At 39.5% G+C, this 21,364-nt stretch overlaps 1 protein-coding gene across 1 annotated transcript; it reads right to left on the reverse strand.

Annotated features, from left to right (window-relative positions):
• Nucleotides 1–432: 432 nt before the first annotated feature.
• epsti1 (epithelial stromal interaction 1) lies at nucleotides 433–20,458 on the reverse strand. Its single transcript, XM_012925228.5, has 10 exons — nucleotides 20,156–20,458; nucleotides 16,778–16,836; nucleotides 16,609–16,692; nucleotides 16,444–16,517; nucleotides 16,115–16,198; nucleotides 13,205–13,278; nucleotides 11,358–11,436; nucleotides 4,772–4,842; nucleotides 4,219–4,376; nucleotides 433–1,777 (listed from the first exon to the last, which is right to left on the reverse strand). The coding sequence occupies exons 1-10, from the start codon at nucleotides 20,314–20,316 to the stop codon at nucleotides 1,632–1,634; spliced, it is 990 nt and encodes a 329-aa protein (XP_012780682.2). The 5' UTR covers nucleotides 20,317–20,458; the 3' UTR covers nucleotides 433–1,631.
• Nucleotides 20,459–21,364: the final 906 nt, after the last annotated feature.

Genomic DNA, 21,364 nt, shown 5'->3' on the forward strand with positions numbered 1-21,364 from the left:
GAAACTTGCATTCTTCCTGAAATCCACAGGGCAATAGCTATGGTTGCAAAAAAAGGTCTTCTTTCCTTACCTCTGTAAACACTTTGCTGTTAAGTTTATATCTTGGTCACTTATTTTGAATCATATTGAATAAAAATAAAATCTGTCCTTTCAAAAAGGAGGATTATCAATGGTATATTACACTTGCTCATTGGCTAATGACTTGTCAGTAACAAGTCATTAGCCAATGAGCCTTGCCATGATTTGATATTCTTACTATGACAATTGTACCAGCAAAGGAATGTGTGACTGCTAGCTCACTTGCTAGCAGTAAATAAATTAGAATATGAGCAGCTTTCTGCTCTATGTCTCTGTGATCTTTTTTGATATACTACTGAAATGCACAATACAAAACTGTAATATCTGTCTACACAGAAATGAAAATGTACTGACTTTGATTTAAATAGATGAGTTTATTTAGGGGTATACCACACAGTAAATATTTTTCACTGAAATTTAAATGCATCACCTTTATGACTAAGTGTAAAACTGCTGCAATAATATGTGATTTCTTGGTGTTCTCCAAAGGGAAGACATTTCCCGGATGACTCTGTAGCACTCCTCATGACTTCATGCTTTAGTAAAAGGGGATTTTCAGCCCCTCGTGTTGAGAGCAACGCCCTTTGTTCTTTTGTTGCCACCACCAGGTGATAACCACCTGTGCTGTCCAGTTCATTGATGTTATGAGGTTAAATTTTACTGCACCAGCAGCAGCTCACTGCCCACTGTGTAACACAGTGATGAGAAGCAAAGGGATTAAATGGCTACAACACATGAATATAAACAGTGATGAACATTCAACCAAACAGTGTTTCCCTGCAGCCCCCTAAAAACAACTTTGACTTTGAACTGAAACTAATAACAAAAAGGCTTTCTACAAAAAACCTTGTTTTCAAGAAAGAATAACTGGACTTCTTTGGAAAAATGTCATTTTTGTATGTGCCTGTTAGAACGTTTCTGTCCCGACTGGCACAATGTGGCAGAACAATTTTCTAAAGTCAAAAATGACATACTTAAATTTTTTTTTTTCTATAGATACATTACACACAACTTTAATTATAAAACAGAACAAAAAGCATCATGCATGTTGCTAGTGCTTTCTTCCATTTGCACACACTGATTTAATCAAGAGCTCCAAATATGAGCTGAAGATTTTGAGTCATTGCGATGACCTTTAACCAAACTGGTGAAAACGAGCATCAATTCTACTCGATGTCAAGACAAAACCACAACATGACTCACTACTGAATGCAGACAGATACACAACACCAAACACTCAGTGATTAATAGCATAACCAAAAACAGATCCCATAGAGCACATATCATGTAGGTATGTTTTCAAAGGAGTCTAATGCATTGTAGTCAGCTCTGCTTTGTATACTGATCTACCATCAAAGTAGATAAACTTTGTCTTTGCCAATTCTCTACCATCTGCACCCTGAGTAAACATGCTTATTTGGCCCATGGCCTACAGTGTTAAACAGAAAATTAAGGACAAACAGCTCCTTCATTAACTCTTTTCTCTCTAGATGCCTGTAGGAGCTGTTGTAAATTGTTGTGTTTATGGGGAAAAAAATTATAATACATGAAGTTCAACTCAGTGTGCTGATAAGTAGTGTGGACGCCTCCTCATAATCCCTGTTACACTGGGTAAAGATGTCCTCTAGGAAGTCTCTGTCACAGTTTGGAAAGCTCTTGATGAGCTTCATCAGGGCCTGGTCATACTCAGCCCGTGGGTCTGGAAAACACACAGGAAAGAATACACATAAAGTTTAATTTGTTGTTCTCTTGAGACCCCTGTGGAAAGAGGGCTCCTTGATTGTCCTGAAATATACTTTCTTTCCTTCTCATGTATAGCTGGAGGCCTTATCATACCATGTTTTCATATTTTCTTTTTCAGCTAGCACGATCTGTTTTGCAGAACATTTGTACACATGATTGGTTACCAAACGCTCTAGAGCCAATCCCCAAAATCTTGATTTTCTTAGATATTTTGTTAATAATATAGTCAAACAAAGGAAAGGGGGATTCCAATGTTTACAGTCATTTCTTTCAGGCAGCATAGAGACTCTCCTGTCTGATAACTTTAGCAACTATTCCTCTCGAGTCCCCCATCGTTCATTATGATGCTGCTGGGGTATGATGACGCCGATTATCACAGTAATAATAGGGCATTATCATTGTTAAACATAGCAGATTCATGACTAAAAAATTTATATAATGATCTTCTCTTTAATAAATCTCATTGATGGTGACATTGTAAGAGCTTACACGAGGCTGGTTTCCATTCCCATCTGTAGCAATGAATGGTTGCAGACATTCCCTAAATTAATCATTTGCATGTAAAAACACAGTCTGCACCACAAATTATTGGACTGGGCAATAAAAACAAGAGCGAAGAAGAAGCACACTTTCGCCAAACCATTCATTGGCGAAGTCGAGAAAAAGGCGGTGGGTTTTTTTTTAGTTGATGGTCTTTGATGAGTGGGGCTGGCAAATAGTGAGGGACAGGAGAGGCCTTCACCCAAACAGGTTCCGGCAGAGTGGAAAGACATGATCATCGGGCTAGCTGGCAGATAGGGCTGGTGGCTAGTGTTCAGACAGCAATTAGCGAAGAATGAAAAGCAACTGAGTGGTAGGACAAGATACTGTTTACTACCAATACCAGATTCCAATACATCCTTAGCCCTTCCTTTGTCAAGAGCAATTACACCAAATACAGATCTTAGCTTATTTGTCCTTTGTTCAAGTTTTGTCATCTGTGCACTGTGGTCTAACTCAAAACAGAATATGAGGTCAACAGGGCATGCATTAGGTCAATCTGAGAGTTTCAGGAGTGCCCTCCAGTGGACCGCTAGGCAAACTACTTTCAACGGGGTGAAAAGTGGCACAGAAGGTTTGAATAAAGATGACACTATTGAAATGGGCGTGTGCTCAGCGTTGTCCATAGACTGTATGTAAAACATGGACATAGCCTCCTGATCTGAAACCCTACGAAGTCCGATTGTAATATGAGAAAAACTGCCGTGTTGCCTGAGTTATGTCAACAAACATTTTCTTGATGTCTTTATGGTTTCAAAGCTCCACGTCTCAATTAATTATTTCATTTATTTACAGCATTATGGGTTTTTTTTTGTAAATTATGATCCCACATAGTTACTCTGTATGGGATAACATTCTCTAACAAATAATAAAGAAAGTTAGGGTGTGACCATCTGATGAGATTTTCTGCGTTCATAACTCCACTAGCTGAAAAGCAGTCCCAAACAACGAAAGCGCCTCGACCGTGTTTCACAGTGGGCTGCAGACACCCACTGTTGTAACTCACTTTTTAAAAGATTATATGTACACTTTCTATTTGCAGAGAGTATTATTTATTAATAAATACGTTAAAAATATTATACATTTCTCTCTATATATCATAGTTAAAAATATTAGGAATACAACAATATAAATGTTTTTAACCACAATAATTTGAAAAAGAACGCACATTTGGTGAACATGTTCAAATGCAATAGGTAGTCTGTTTTCTTTTGTTTGCTGTGAACACGAGTTATTCATATCTGCATCTGTATCCAGTCAGGTGTCAATCCAGAACAATTGTATAAGGGCGGCATTGCCCCTTGGCACATCTGTCTGGCTCCAGGCCAAGAGTCTGTCAGTCTTGCCTTGCTTCAGCGCAAGTAGAGAATTTACCTCGAAGACTGCCAGAATCGTAATAACAAACAGTAGAAGTTTGCGTGCGTCAAGCTTTGATCCTCTCAGTGCCCTGTCTGCTAAGTCACACATTTAAATGTGTTTGATATTTGGCATCATCCGTGCTAACTGCCAGGCAGAAGTGGAAAATACTTTGTTACTCACACTTACAGTATAGAGACACACACACATTTACGGCTCCCCATTACTAAAAGCACTAGTTTCAGCAGGTTTTGAATGCCCGGAGCTACAGTATCACAACGTACCACACATAGTTTCCTACCTACATTTTTGAAGCATGTAAAGCACCTACACCTAACATAGACTAAACAGGCAGTCAGAGTCCACTGAAAAAGGATGAGGTGGGCAAGTCTTCTCAAATGTCCGATTTAGGTTTGGTTAACCAGTGCTGAGCCAGACTAAAAAAAAAAGGCATGAGAAACAGAACAATGAGCGTTATTTACAGGTCCAGTCTAAGCTCACCAGCTTCTTCTGTCCAGCCGGAGCAGCTCTGTTCTGGATCTGGTTTCAGGTGTGACAACGGGGCTTGACTTTCTGCCTCCTGAGTACTTTCGAATTTTGGCTCTCTCTCGCTTCCTCTGGCTTGACCTTCAAGCTTGTCCAAAAAGACCGCGTTCACCCTGTCAAAGCATAGTGAACTTAACAAAATGCTTCACATAAAACTTGCAAATGTTCTATTTTACAACTCCACATGCCTGCAGGCTCCAAATGTCAGTGAACGGGAAGTGTTTGACAGCTTTTTAAACTTCTGTACCCACTAATATATAGTGGAAGTTGCAGCCACTTAACATCCATCAACCCAGCCAGTCTACACTGGTTTTGTTCCAAAAGGAATGAACAAAAACACACTATTAATCTTACTGGGAGCATTCTTGCATGGGTAGTTTGTATTTAGTTTCAACATTTTTTTAATATTGAGTGAGTCTTTCATCAAGTGGCTCAGCACCGTTTCTTCCAAATTGTGTGCTTTTATGTTAACTTTACATAAGATATAAGATATAAAGGGTCTTCATACCTCTTGTGTTCCAGCTGCACTTCTCTCAGATTTCTTGATTCCTTTGTCTGTTTACCCTCCACATCTGTGCTCTGACAAAAAAAAAGGGAAAAAAAGAAAATGTCAAATTTCCGCCCGCTAAGACTGAAGAATTTGTATTATTGTAAAGGTCATAGGTCTGACAGTTGGAAAAAAAAAAAAAACATTCCTCTCTCCCACTGACAACACCTCCTGCTGTCCTCATGGTGCCTCTTTGAGGTGAGGATAATTTCTCAACTCCCACTATGTTGTTCTGCTGTAATAAATCATTTTAAATGGATCTGTGCGGTTGGAATACATACAAAATGTGGTTTGTTGTTATCTTGCTGAAATAAGCAAGACCTTCTCTACACTGTAAAAAAAATTGTAATATAAAAGTAGTTTACTGCGTATTTTACAGTTTTGTACTGTTCTTCTAGAATATCATTAAATTTACATAAATAGACAGTGATTTTACATTTCAAATGTAAATTAACGTAAAATCACTGTAAATGTAATAAAACATAATTTTCTTGTTTTTTAAATGTATTTGTCTTTACATGTGCATATTTAGATTGTTAAAAACATTCACAAATGCATCATAATTTCACAAATATTTGTCTGTTATTTGAAAGATTTAACTGTTAAATTCCAATGTAATGCTATGGAAAAATATATAAAATGATTCGTATAAACTTTTTTTTTCATCAAATAATAATAATAATTATTGTTATTTTGGGCGATCGTGGCTCAAGAGTTGGCAGTTCGCCTTGTAATCGGAAGGTTGCCGGTTCGAGCCCCGGCTCAGACACGCTCGGTCGTTGTGTCCTTGGGCAAGACTCTTCACCTACCACCTACTGGTGATGGGCAGAGGGGAATTATGAAGTGGAATTGTAAAGCGCTTTGAGGGTCTCATGAAGCGCTATATGAATGCAATCCATTATTATTTAAACCAACTGTTAACTGTATATTTCTGTACATTTAAGTATTATTTTTCATATTGCCGCATTCATTGACCTTGTTTAGAGGTAATTTCATTGTTCAATCACATTAAATTGTTCCTAATTTAATGTTTAAAAGTACTTGAAAAAGACTGTATTGTCATTACTGAAATAACCATATTTTCATGGGAAAGTTCTTTGCTGTTATTTTATGGTATTATTTTGGTGCCCCAGCTGCCAGAATATTACTGTTTTTTAGGACTTTTTTTTTTACGGTGTAGAAATTTAAACTCTGTTTAAATCCTAATGGTTAATGTATCAGATTATCATAAAGCTAGTATGGCCATTGGCAGATTTTAAGATTAGGTAAATACAACCTTAGAACTAAGCCAAAATGCAGAAGCATTGTGTGAGAAAGTCCACACTTACTGCTACCGTAGGCATTAGGAGGGTAAGTCGCAGCTAGGTGCATTTGATCATAGTTAGCCGAAGTAAATAACTGGCTCTTATATGAGACATGCTGTTTATTCAACATATCTCATTCACCTATTCTCATACACACTTTTTTTCTACATCTAAGTGCTTTCTATTTAATAATCACACTCAAGCAACTGTTTGTTAACACAATGCCAATTAGGAAAAATGTCAGTGACAATTCTACAACAATTCCTTCTTTAAAAAGGAATTGCTACTGCCTACACTTTGGTTCGCAATGCTGCTTTTGAAAAAAAAAAAGCCCCACAAGATTTGCAGAACAATGTGTTTCAGACAGACAAAACAAAAGTAGAGAGTTTGTCCACAATGCACAGCACCATGTTGTGAGAAAACTAAACATAGCATATCAGCACACACACCTGATAAAAACTGTCCAGCACAGTGGTGGAGGGTGATGATTTGAGCAGTATTCATTTTGTAGCTGCGTGACCTGGGCAGCAGGTCAACCATGAACTCCTCTGAATACCCAAGTATTTTAGAGTCAAATGTGAGAATAATTTAAATTGGGTTATGCAACAGGACAATGACCCCAAAGCACAGCAGCACATCTACAAAAGAATGGCTAAAAAGGAGTCAAGGTGTTGTAAGTTTGATTTAGATTGAGTTTTACACTGGATGCCCTTCCTAAAAGAAGGCTAGAATCAAAGCAGCACCCTTTTCTTGCCAAGCAAATACATCAGCCACTATACCACTTGAGGAGTTTACACTGGAGTTTGCTTAATTACTGACAAGAAATGAATTCAACACATTCATCTCACTCGTTTTTACTCTGTTTTTCTTCCCAGGAGAGTTAATGGGTCAGTGAGGGGAAGACGGAGCACAGCCCACCTGTGTCAGCCCTCTGCTGCATCAAAGCTTAGTATCAAATCTCCCACTCAAACACACAAGCACCCGCCTACAAATAGAGGATATGAAGGGGAGAGCAATGTGACTTATGGAGCCAATGCTGAAAGAACAACAGCTCCCAGGGTCTTGGTCAGAACCACATGAAGAAGTTTGCCTTTTGCTGCTCTGTGGCCGCAAGCTTTCATCTCTTAATCTGTGACGTCGATCTGAAAGAGCTGAAGCCTGGGAGTATCAGCAGAAAGAGAGGAGAGGAAAGGCAGGGAAAAGAAAAGAATAGAAAAGAGGGGGGGGGGGGGGGGGGGGGGGGGGAAGCATAGCAAGAGCACAGGAGCAGAGAAGATGGGAAAGGATGTGGAATGAGACATGAGACAGGGAAAGGAAAGAAACTAGTGGTAAAAACAGACAACTAAAGAAGAGAAATGTAGGAGACACAATGAAAAAATTGGAGAAAGCAGGAAAGACAAGAGGTGATGACATGATATGATGGGAGAAGGTTGTGTGAGATGAGAAAGTAGAACACCAGGATGAGGTGATGCTTTGGTACTGTCTGTGACCCTACTGTCACAGACAGCACCAAATCATCTATTTATCATCTATGTATCCTGTCTGTTTGTTTCTGTGTGTATCCCACCCTAAAATAGAGACTCCTTTGTCACTAGAACTGCTTTCTGTGTCTTTCTGCACCAAGGTCTGACCTACAGTCTCCTTTCCCCAATCTCTCTCACCACTAATTTTCCTGGTGAAAGATTTGCATCAGCTCTACAAGATTCAAAAAGAGGCAGAGAGAAAGTAAAACAGTGAGAGAAGTCCACAAAGAAAACATTTCCAAAGTTATTCCTCATGAAAGAACTGCTGCTATTTTAGGAGGAAATGAGGGTCTCTTTCTCAATGTTTGGTCCCCTTTGCTTTCTTATTTGCCAAATGATTTGTCCCAACTGTTGAGGGGGGTGGTTGCGATTAAGATGTTCTCAGTTAAATAGGAAGTAAGCGTAAAGGACAACAATTCACTCTTGGAGTTTATCTTTTTCTCTTTCTAAATCTGTGGGTAATTGAGCGAAAATATGTTTGTTTGTTTTTTGTTTGTTTTTTCTCTCTCTCCTCTTTACCCCATATGTGTATTTGTACAGGTATATAATGACTTTAATATATTCCCTTTGGGGTTTTTTTCTTTTCTTTCTTTTTTGTCTGCTTTGTTCTGTTTTATGCTTTTCTTGATAATGAATAAAAACTGTTTAAAAAAAAAAAAAAAAAAAAAAAAAAAGAAAACATTTCCCCGCTTCTTCTCCTGTGTAACATCACTGATAGGTCGGGTGGAGAGCACGCATGTTATTAGCACTATGTTTTACTTTCTGACAGAAGCTTTCAACACTCTGCAATAAAAGCAGATTTTCTGAGCTAAAAATAGCCTTGAATTTTCAGAGGCTTACAGCATCTAGTTGTTGTAAGACAATAAGCCATTGCCCCTGCAATGATTAAGAGAAATGGTATTTAGAGTTATTTATAGCCAGAGTAAATGATCGCCTGAGGACATTTTCAAAGTAGAATAATTATGGGATAATTTTATAATTACCATTTGGAATTATGTGGTCGAAAGGTAATTTTATTTTTCTATCTTGTATTGAATTAAGTAGCCTTGCGGCACACATGTGACCTGCTCAGCGTGTACTCGGGCGAAAGGCGGGGTACACTTGAACCACATAAATGGAGGAAAGATGGAATTCATTCAAAAATACATGGATGGAATTATTGATTTAAATTATATTTTTATGTAAGTTTGGGATTTTTTCACTATTTTTTTAACTTAATGATCTTTACTTACAAAGACAGTTTTGACATGTTGTTTTGTATTTGTTTCACGTTTTACTGTTTACTCACAATACTCAGATGCTACATTAAAAGTTTGATGTGCAATCTTATGACCTGACATTATTATTGTGCAATTTTTTTAGCCACTACATCAGTCTTATAAATTAATAAATTTTTGGACACTTGCAATTTTGGTATAATTATCCTCTCTTAGTGACTCGGAATTTATACATAAGTGAAAATGTATTACTTTTTATACCATTTATTTCAGAATTTAGCTTTTTTAAACCTCAGTTTTGAATTTTGTATCTTCTAATGCCGACTTGGGGAGTCAATGTTTCAAAGTAAATATGTTTTTTTTAATCTGCCATTTTTATACACCCCCATTTAAGTGATTGTCTTTTCCATTCACATTATTAGACTGACAAGACAAGTGATCCGTTAGGGAGGAACAGGTTTTTTTGGTTTTTATTTTTCCCTCTACATACACTCAACAAAAATATAAACGCAACACCTTTGTTACTGCTCCCATTCCCCATGGGATGGACGTAGAGACCTAAAATTCATTCCAGATACACAATATCCCTCCCAAACAGTGGTCACAAATCAGTCCAAATGTGTGGTAGTGGGCACATCTGCTATATTGAGATAATCCATCCCACCTCACAGGTGTGCCACATCAGGATGCTGATCTGACATCATGAGTAGTGCACAGGTGTACCTCAGACTGCCCACAACAAAAGGCCACCCTGGAATGTGCAGTTTTGTCTCACAGCAAAATGCCACAGATGTCACAAGCAATGAGGGAGCGTGCAACTGGCATGCTGACAGCAGGAATGTCAACCAGATCTGTCGCCCGTGCATTGAATGTTCATTTCTCAACCATAAGCCGTCTCCACAGGCGTTTCAGAGAATATGGCAGCACATCCAACCGGCCTCACAACCGCAGACCTCGTGTAACCACACCAGCCCAGGACCTCCACATCCAGCAGGTTCACCTCCAAGATCGTCTGAGACCAGCCACCCAGACAGCTGCTGGAACAATTGGTTTGCACAACCAAACAATTTCTGCACAAACTGTCAGAAACCGTCTCAGGGACGCTCAACTGCATGCCCGTCGTCCTCATCGGGGTCTTGACCTGACTCCAGCTCGTCGCCGTAACAGACTTGTGTGGGCAAATGCTCACATTCGATGGCGTCTGGCACGTTGGAGAGGTGTGCGCTTCACGGATGAATCATGGTTCACATTGTTCAGGGCAGATGGCAGCTGAGAATGTCCCAGTTCTTGCATGGCCAGCATACTCACCGGACATGTCACCCATTGAGCATGTTCGGGATGTGCTTGACCGGCGTATACGACAGCGTGTACCAGTTCCCACGAATATCCAACAACCTCGCACAGCCATTGAAGTGGAGTGGACCAACATTCCACAGGCCACAATTGACAATCTGATAGACTCCATGCGACGATGTGTTGCACTGCATGAGGCAAATGGTGGTCACACCAGATACTGACCGGTTCTGGGTCCCCAGACCCCCAATAGCGCAAAAAACTGCACATTCCAGGGTGGCCTTTTGTTGTGGGCAGTCTGAGGTACACCTGTGCACTACTCATGATGTCAGATCAGCATCCTGATGTGGCACACCTGTGAGGTGGGATGGATTATCTCAATATAGCAGATGTGCCCACTACCACACATTTGGGCTGATTTGTGACCACTGTTTGGGAGGGATGGTTATATTGTGTATCTGGAATGAATTTTAGGTCTCTACGTCCATCCCATGGGGAATGGGAGCAGTAACAAAGGTGTTGCGTTTATATTTTTGTTGAGTGTACTTCTTCCAGCACACGTTATACAACCCTGTTCTGTCTTCTGCAGAAAACCTTGCAGTCATGTCATGTTGTGTCTCTGTCTCTGCTCAGTGTGAACTCTGGGAAGTCCCTTGAACTTTCCTAGCCTTCCACCGCTTCCATTCTAAGAAAACCAACATTCAGAGAGAAAGAGAGGCTGAGTAAAGACAAAAGGAAGCAGACATTAAAAACAACAGAGGCTGAAAGAGGTAGAAAGACAATACTGACAAGTAACAAGAATATAAAAAATACATACAAAACAAAAAAAATAATAGGAAACTCCCCCAAAAACATTGGCATATTTATCGGTGTATTTTCTTTCCTTTTACTCATCTGTAATCTTACTGTACCGGTGTGTGCTCCATGTATGACCAGTAGATAAACGTAAGCTCCCGACCCCTACCCGACCTACATGGGATATAGTTTAATATCCGTGTGGCCTCAGACGATGAAAATTCTGCACCTAAGGGTATTTACTCAGAAAACAGTCTACAAATGTAGATCTACTTGTGTAAAATACCACACAGATTCTCTGACGCCACACATATGAGAGTTAGCACTGACTCCTAGGATGCATAGAGCACATGCATGCATAGGCCCACTGCTGCACAGAGTAAGCAAAACATATATGATTTGGACACCACCTTACCCTGGATGACGTGCGTATGGCAGTGGTGGACGCTGATGAAGCTTTCCTCTCGAAATTCTGAAGAAACCTCTCCTGTGTTCTGCAATAGATAAACACTTTATTTCTTCTGTCGTGCAGCAGACATGGTCACACACACACACACACACACACACACACACACACACACACACACACACACACACACACACACACACACAGAAATAATAAGGCCTTAAGTATTATTTTAATCAGCAGACACTCCACAGACCTGAAAAGCTGACAGTCTGACAAAGGCTGACCACGTTTGTTTGTCCCCGTGTGACACTGTCCCGACTGTGCACAGAGCATCTGCTCTGCTACCCATTAGCCCCTTTTCTAAATATCATCATTGTTTCTTCAGTTCTGTACACTGGTCTGCTGTCTCCTGTTTTTGTTTACCTTGTAAGGAAACCAGGGATGCCACTTGACAAGCAATTACCTTGGGAGTCAGCCAGGGATCATATTCCAGTAACATCGTGGCTGTTGGGGTAATGGATTTAAAGTGGTCAGACAAAAAGGAATGAAGGGGCTGTAGTTACAGTAGACGCTCTGAATCATTAGTCTGTCTATATTTAATAAAATCTCATGACTTTTTTTGGAGAGCACGGAATAATGTTTCTGTTTTTTCTCGGCTTTAATTTGTAAGACATATTTTGAAAGGAAAATATATATTAAAGTCAGGCTAGGAAGTATGTGGAGCAAACCTTACAGCATGTTGTAATTCAAGATGCCTGAGAGAGAGAGTCCTTTCAGAAAAAGAAAAATTACACTACATTAAAACTATGGTGGCACAGAACTTTCACCTGCAATTTTGGGGTTTAAATCCGGTATGAAGCCAAAGGTTTCCACTGGCTTATATTTATTTAGTAGTTATGAGAAGCATGCTCTGTCTGTGCTTGTGTGCTGGGAGACGCTGAAAAACATTTTGATACTTTCTTCACTTTCTCTATTATACCCTCCACAAGTACTACTGTAATTTGTGGAATTTGACAGGGCTGTTGTTTTTCTCCAGCTCAACGCTTAAGCTGCATCAACTATGCAAATGTTTTCCAGTGCCGTGGCAACCAGAGACTATAGAAAGGGAATGACATTCAGAAACTTCAAGCAACTTTGGGCCAAATAACCAATGGCAGCAGGAAGTGGGCGGGACCCAAGATAAACCTTTGGGTCAACTTCCAGACAAGTGATTTTAGTTGCTACCATTGAGAGTGCAGAATACCATTGATTGATATAACCTAGTAGTGAATGGGTTAGAGCAGTGATTCCCAAAATGTTGGCTGGGGCCACCTGGTGGGCTGTACTGTACTGTAGTTGTACTTTTATTATTGAATTGACAGCATGCTGACATAATTTCAGGGAAGACCACAGCTGCATTGATGATGATTTAGTTATGGTCCTGCACTTTAATGTGAAGAAGGATTTAAGAATTCAACTTACAACCAAAAAATTGCTTTTAAAATCAAATCAAATAAATAATCATAATAATAACAATGATACTACGACTAATAATAAGATGAACGAAAGCATAGACTTAGTTTTACCTCACTAAAATTAGGTTCTGTTTATGGCTTCTGTATAGGATCTATGCAACTACCAGCTCATTCCACTGAGATCAGCTGCTGCTTTGGTGAATGCTCAATGACAAGTCATATTTTACTGGGACACATATAGGAAATTAGACACATATCAGCACTCCGCCTGCTCTTGTGACATCTGATGCTGAATATAACTAACAGAGATCCATGTTAGAGCATGACAGAACACAACACTGCACACAATACCAGAAGGCAACAGCAATGAAACCCAAGCAACCCCGATCCAGGGCTAACCTGAGGCGGTCCTGCTCAAACTCCTCCCTCCTCCTCTGATCTTCCTGCCGCTCCTTCTCCAGTAGACGCTCAGCCTGCAATACATCACACTCAGTTGCCGTGCCACGAACCTGCTTTCCCCCAAATGTGCAAGTGACATTAACCAAAGTGACTAACGGAGCCATTACATTAGAGCATGCTATATGGACTGTAACATTCATGCATACACATGCTAGTCATGCTTGTTGGGCACGAACACTGGAAATTTTTATATAACTTTAATGCAAAAAACAGCTGCTTGCTTAAGTGAAAATACATTGATGGGGTTTTTTTGCACTAATAAAGTTGTGGAGTTGTAAAGTATTTTGTCTAGTGTCATTTATATCGTTATCGCAAATTTTCAAATGTATATCGTGATAAATATTTTTGGTCACATCGGTGAAAATCCCTCCTAGTACTGTCTATTTTAATGATCTTTTTCTGGCATCACAGACTTTATTTTCTCGTACCATGGTCTTACTGTAAAATAGGACATGGTGTGCTGTTTAAGATAAAGAGGGTGGTGGTGAGAGTCCAGAGACAGGGGTGAAATGTAGTGTGACCCAGCATGTTGTTTTATATGTATGTATTTATTTGCTGGATTACCGATACTCTGTTCTATGTTGTCACAGAGGTCATGGCACAACAGACAAAGATCTGTGGAATACTGGCTTGGTCTTTGCCATTAATCAGCCTTCCGCATTACTCTATCACCATTATTGGAAAGACAGCAGGGCCAAACGTTGAGTAGAATACGTCTGAGTGAAGAGCTTTTCTTTGGGGGCTGAAAACTCCAAAGTCCATTAATCTGTTAGTTCTCACATAGCTTTAGTGCCAAGTGTGTGTGAGAGAAACTCTCGCTAGAGCTCATGTTGATGCTTGTCTCTACTGACATCTGCAGGGTAAGCATGATATTACTCCTCACTAAGGGAAGAAAAATTAGTTCCATGGGGTAGATTTATAAGCTTCTGAGCACTAACATAACAGTAATAAAAAGTAACTTGTCATGCTCACTGGTGAGGAAATGTGATTGATTTAGCTATATGTCTGTGAGTAGGATTTGCATGGGAATTTCACCAAAAATGGGGTTTGGACTTAATTAGAAGTGAATAACTATGGTGGTGATACGATTGGATCCAGGAAATCAGTTTTTACATGTGGATGGAATTAGCCTTGGTAGAAGAATACGAGTTCTTGCTGTTAGCTGCCTGCTCTAGTTTACAATGTGCAGTGTTGTGTTTTACCTGTTTGCATCTGTTGTTTTAGGCTAACCTGGAAATACAGTGCCACTGTAGACAATGGCCTCAGCCTTGTATTCACTCTAATCAAATCCATCAGATCTTTTGTTTTTAGCATTGAAGCATTACAAATGGTTTGCTACAAGACATTAGTACATACTAGAGATGGCACGATACCACTTTTTTATGTCCGATACCGATAGCATAAATTTGGATATCGGCCGATACCGATATGAATCCGATATAGTGTGTTTTTTAAACAACAAAACTGTTTTTTTAAACATCTTGCTGCATTTTGTATAAGTTCAAACTCAAGTTTAAAAAACAAACAAACACTAAAGCTATTCTGTTATACCTGTATGCAAAAAAATACACTGCACCCAAAATATTTCATAGTTCAGCAATACTGATCAATCTAATAAACTTAGACCTACTCCATCCTCCCTATTCTGGTATTTTAAAGAGTAAGCACCCTAACTAATAGGGTTCTAAAACTCCCTGCAAAAAAAAAAAAAAAAATAGGGAACCACCCCCCACCTCATGATGCTTAATCGACGTAATCAACTTTAATTTGGTGCAGTGTGAAAAAAAAATGCCCAGAAATAAATTATTTTTCAAGAATAATTAAATAGATTCAACATCTTTCTTCAACAGAATTGCAGACTGCACAGATGGTACCTTCCCAAAGGAAAAAGTAGTATAGCTTACTAGGGTATATTAGACTTAATAGTTACTATATACAGTAACGGACTTCTATACATTTTACATCAGATTAAAACTTTGGGTGTAAGATTCAGATAATTATTTATTAAAAGCTCGACATTTTAAATGAGAATAAGAAAGAAAAGTATGTCTTTGTGCCCCCTTTTCCCTGTTAATGCCCTATCGGCCCCCCTGGCTAAACTTTGCTAGATCCGCCCCTGCACAGTTACCAGCCGTCAGCTACGTAGAAAAAGATCCTCGAGTAGAAAGTAATATTAAATAAATTCTAACAACAGCTTATCAAGGTTAAACGTGCTGCTGTTGTTCAGCTGCTGGTTTCCTCTTTCTGGTGCAAAGTGGGCAATAAACAAACAAGAGAGACAGACCTGCGACAGAATCAGGTGATCAGCTGATCATTAAGCAGTTTCATGATTGAAGTAGGAGCAGGAGAGAGAGGGAGAAGAGGCAGTCGCTCCATATATCTGTTGTTAAGCTTAACGCTGGAATGCTTTACAAACATTCAGAGATGAACTTACACACTTGCTTTACTTCTCTCTGGGATCACTTCCTCGGAGATGAAATGCCGGTTTGGTAGCGAGGCTCCGAATGCTCAACCAGACAACAGGTCTCGCACGCCACAGCCGCTCTATCACGTGATGCATACTGCTCCGACGTGCTACGGTTATGAGCCGAGTTACGCCATATCGTAAGTTTTGTGAGGTGCTTTTTTGATATTTAATGGATTTTTTTTTTTTATTTCTCTCCGATATCCGATCCAGTAATTTAGGTCAGTATCGAACCGATACCGATATGTAATATCGGATCGGTCCATCTCTAGTACATACCCTTGATTTAATTCAATTATTCAGCAACAGTTACCTTTACATGGTAAACTAAAGACTACAACAATAATCTGATAATAATCTGCTTGATGTTTTGATTTTATGCTTACCTTCTCCCTCTGTATTGCTTTCATCTTCTGCCACTTTTCCTCCTCTTCCTGTCTCTTCCTCTTGTCATCCTCAGCCTTTTTTATCTAGAAAGAGCATTTGAAATGAAATATTTTATTTTTGGATGAACAGGAGAGGATGCGAGCTAAAGTAGAAATGTATTACTGCATCTCAAACATGGCATGTTTTCATGCACTGTCTGTTTTTTGTTTTTTTTTATGGCAGCAGACAAAAATGGTATGTGTAAATAATTTGCTGTAATATTTAGATATATGTAAAGCTCCACAGAAAATAAATGGATGCTTTCCAGAGTGAATAACTTGGCATGTACTTTCTTCTGCAGTTTCATGGATTGATGATTTATTTGCTGTTTTTGCCTGACTTCAGCCAGTGTGACATCACCACCTGGATAAAAGATCAGAATGCCAAATGTCAGTAAGTGAGGATGTGAAGATAAATATAGAAATGGTGAAGGTAGAGGGTAAGGACAGATTACCAAGCCTCTCTGGATTCACACATACAGAGGGGACTCTCTGTGTTTCTTTCCATCTGTTAAGAGCCTCTTCTTCTTTTTGAGCAACTGCAGCAACAACAACAGACCTCTCATTTCATACATTTGGAGAGAAATGTCAAATAAATGAAGATCAAATTGGTGTCATAGTTACTTGTTTTCATCTCGTTTCGCTTAGATTCATTTGGTGGGATAATGGTGTATCCATCTGAGCTGAAACAAGGACAGAGACACAGTGTGACTGTTGGTATTAAGGCAGGAGAAGAACAATGCAAAAACTGAGTGCTTCTGGTGTCGAATATTTCCTTTGTTCACTTATAATGAGGTATTTTGAAAGTATTTAGAAAACGTTGCAGTTTCACCTCCGCTAACAAATTAATTTAACTTGATCAGTAGTTTAAGTTTATTCATACACTTCATTTAAGCTTTATTAAAATAATGTAAAAAAATTTAAAAAAATAGTATAGGTAAAATATTGTCAATAAGGTATATCCAAGTACAGTTTGAGTATCTTTTTCTCATCAGTGTGGTACAATTTGCAATGCTACACTGGTCTAGAAATTATTATTATTAATACTAATAATAATGTATACTGCAGAGTAATGAGCACTATGCAGAACACAGTGATGATGTCTTAATGTCAGTGGCTCCTTTGGCCAGCCTTATTATCCCAGCAGGGTACCTGATCACAGGCAGAATGTAGGTGTTGATAGCCTGGATCTTGTTTTTAACCATTCAGCTGATGCCTTCAGGACTTGCCTGACCCTCTGCAGGTACTTGGTGGTTGCAGCTTCCTAGCTGCTTTTCGTGGTTCCCATTTGCATGTGGGAATCCCAGGTATTTGTAGCTGTCTGCATAGTTGCCTTCTGGTAGTTCGATCACCTCCAGTCTGACTACCTTCACTCTCTATGTTACTATCTGACCACACTTCTCAAATCTGAATGACATTCCGATGTCGTCCTGGTGGTTTGGATCAGTGAATCGATATCTCGTTAACTCTTGGCATACAGCTTGATGTCATCCATGTAGAGGAGGTGGCTGACAGTGGCTGTATCCCAATTCAGGGTCTGCAGCCTTAAAGTACGCAGCCTTAACGGTCCACAAGGGCCGCGTACTCAAAGGCCGCTAAGGCTGGAAGTGCGAGGTTTCTGAAATGGGACGGTCTAGCCTCCGTGGCGCTGCCCAGGTTGCCTAGCAACCATGACACTAACAGCTGGAACCATTTCATACAGCATTATTTGACAGAAATGAAGGAAAAAATATTTTGTTCATTTGTTTGTTTGTTTCTACATGAGCTTTGATTTGATAAGTATCTGAGGCTGAGACCACGGGACTGTGGAATCATGATTATTGGGCTTCATTTCTGTACTGAACAGTCATTTTAAGATTAGCTAGTAAATAACAATTAGCTCATGTTGTTCATGAGACTAAAGTCATCTTACTTGTGATATTGGCCATATTGTATTAACTAATATAAATACAATATGGCCAATATTAAAGTTATCATTTCAATCATTATTAGTTATTACAGCAGTGAATGACTGTTTCAAATACTGAGCTGCAGTAAAAATTCAAGCTGCATTTATTCATATTTCCTGTCACCTTAAATCTTCACTGTATATATAACTGTGTTATATATAAGAGACAAATATTGTTCTTTTAATATGTTGGCATTAGTAAATTTGTCTCAGTGCTTACTTTAAATATCCATAAAATAATCAAATTTTCTGTAAGATTAAGGTCGACTATTGAACGGCGTATATTTTAAAGTAAAGGCTTTAAAACCAAGTTAGTACAAACGTCGCTAATGTCACATAACTTTGCTGACATGTGGCCAACAGGAATGTTTTAATGTTCTTCTTTATTAAACATTTGCACATAAATAAGTGACATAATATTCAGTACTTACTTTTAAAAGTTTACTCTTCGTGCGCCCCTCTTCCGCCGTTTTTTGCGCTATGCATTCTGGGATATGTTGGGCCACAAAGTCTACACATCCTTAAAATTCAGGGAAATGAAGGACGCATTTCAGGGCCGCATTTCGAGCAGCCTTTGAATTGGGACAGCCTTCGTCGCGTCGCTGTGACGTAATCAGCCTTAAAAGGCGGCCTTTAAGGCTGCAGACCCTGAATTGGGATACAGCCAGTATCTGTAGCCAGTCTCGTCAATGACCTCACTGAGGGATTCAGGCCTATGCAAAACAGTAGTGGGAAGAGCGCATCTACTTTTTAGATCCCGCGACTTGACAGTGATTTGTGCTTTGGGCTTGAAGATGGCCTTAATGGGGATGTGGCGAACAACACTAGAGTTCTATAAGAAGGCTCTTAGGGTCCTGTTGATCTTGTGCAAGAGAGTACACCTTGGATGGTTCTGTGGAGAACAGCTGGTTTATTTTCCTGCCTTCTATTTCTGTGGTGTACCTCGTCAATTTCTAGCCACGAGAGCAGTTCCTTCTTCCCAATGTTGTAACACTGAGCTACTAGTTGTTTCGCTGTCAATCTGGATGCTGGGTATTGAGGATTCCATAGGTCCCCTCATTCTATTCATGTAACCTCTTCTGCTGGGATTAACTTACATAGTAGCATTCCAACAGCACCCTATTTTCATCTCTTGCCCAGCTGTGGCTTCTTGTTCCAGTAGCCCACTTCTCATCAGTGTGTCCTGGTTCCTCAACACCTTGTTAATCCGGGCAACATCTGAGCTGTCATGACTTAATTTCTATGTCTCTCGTTCATGTCTGAGGTTTGGTTAGGCTAGGTTACACAGCAGTAGCTAAAAACTTACTGCATACATTTAGCTGAAAACGATTCAAGTGAAAATTTCCAGTAGTTATGTAAGGGATATCATTTTGCATTCCATCATTTTTTCCCTTGTTTTCTTTGTATTTCTGTATTTGAGGAAATTTTGTACTGAAGTCTTAAAAAACATAAAAAAAAAAATAAAGGATAAATATTACGTATGGCCAAAAAGCCACTCAAAAGCAAAACCACCAGCAGTTTAAGAATATCCAAAAGTATGTGGTAATGAAACTAATATGATGCTGCTTTGAAGGGACAAAGTAAATTGCACTGCTATGGTTTTAAAATCATCTGTTTCCTTTCTAATGTTCATGTGATTTCTGTTTACTTGAGTAAAATCAAGACATCTTTACAGACTGCACTTTGATAAAACGCCTGTTTACTTTGCTCAACATGCTTATAAAACTGCTTATAAAAGATACTTTCTTCGTATACATAGAAGCTGTGCTTTACCACGAACATTGAAGGCAACGTTTCACTCTCCGATTCCGTGAAACGAAAGTGAAAGTCAGCTCTATAGGAAAACAGAAATCTACTCCAGTAAATAAAATGTAACACAAATAGAATAAATGTTAGGCAATGAAGAAATTTGCACATAAGAGGCGGTTTATTCAGCCTCCTCTGTGGATCTATAAATGACAACATGAGCTCTCTCTCTCTGTGTGTGTGTGTGTGTTTTGCTTTGTTTTTCAGTTTTCAGTTCTTTGTTTTATCAACACAAACTTTGTACTTACTACCGTGGCTGTCCAGTTGGCACTTGTGGATTTCCGTGAACATTTGGATTTGGAAGTGTTTGATCCTGTCCAGACACATCTGTCATCTGTCTCGGGTGTCTGGCGTTTTGGTTTTCCTCGGGGTTTACCTGGTTCCTTTTGTATCTTTGGTCGTAATCCATCGTGTAACCTGCACACCGACAACCTCGGAGAAGATGTCTGCCTGAAGCTAGTTAGTCTGCGGGCACCAGTTAATGTGTTTCTATTCTAAGCCCAGTTTTCTTTTCCAAGTGTAGTCAGGCGACGTGAGGGCACAGCGGAGTGGGAGGATTTTTTTTAACCAACAGCGCCATCTGCTGAGGACAAATGGCAGAGGAGAATTTTAAAAGACCTCTCAAGACCTCTTAAAAGGAACCCCGACTATTATGACAAGTTACTCTAAATATGTTACAAATTATCTCCACTACATAAAAAACATACTTGAGAATAACTGCAGTTTTTTTGTCATTCATTAAATCTTCGTTGTTTAAAACTATTTTGAAGCCGTGAGAGCGGCCATGTTTTTTTTGCACACAATGCATTCTGGGACGATAACATGGGCTTTGGAGTTGACGTCACGCCGCAATGTATTGTGGGAGCGCGGCGCGGGGTCTACGAATCAAAACAAACTCACTGTGTTGGAACGACGGCGACAAGAAACATGCTTAAAAGCAGCTCAAAAGAAAACGGATGGTATAGAGACCGATTGCGTCCAGAGGTGAAGCAGCGGTACTTGAAAAAAAGTGTGCATCGCAAATCTGGACCCATATGAAATACGGCAGTGGAGTAAAGACCCAGACGACTTACCGCCACTGTCCTACCCCGATATCTTCACGTATCTTGTTTGTGGAGTAAGCGCTTACACAGCGAACCAGTTTCGTAATTACAAGTCGCTGGAGGCGCACATCCAAGTTACAAACGGCTGGGTGCAAGATTTGGCTATTTTCAAGCCGCCAAACTCTGAGTACATCGTCATTCATACCAAGGTAAGTCAGCTGGAGTGCATCGAGTGAAATAGCCATTGTCCACCCCCCACCATAATTAATGTTATACATTTATCATTGAACTTGTAAAGTAGATGCAAATTAACACATTGATAATCGGGCAAATTATTAACGCCAATTTGTGTCCTCCCTGTCTCATTTCATTTATTGTCTTTACATCAACCTTGTCCTTGTATGTTACAGGTAC

Source organism: Maylandia zebra, linkage group LG16 (genome assembly GCF_041146795.1).
Source record: "Maylandia zebra isolate NMK-2024a linkage group LG16, Mzebra_GT3a, whole genome shotgun sequence".
Classification (NCBI taxonomy): domain Eukaryota; kingdom Metazoa; phylum Chordata; class Actinopteri; order Cichliformes; family Cichlidae; genus Maylandia; species Maylandia zebra.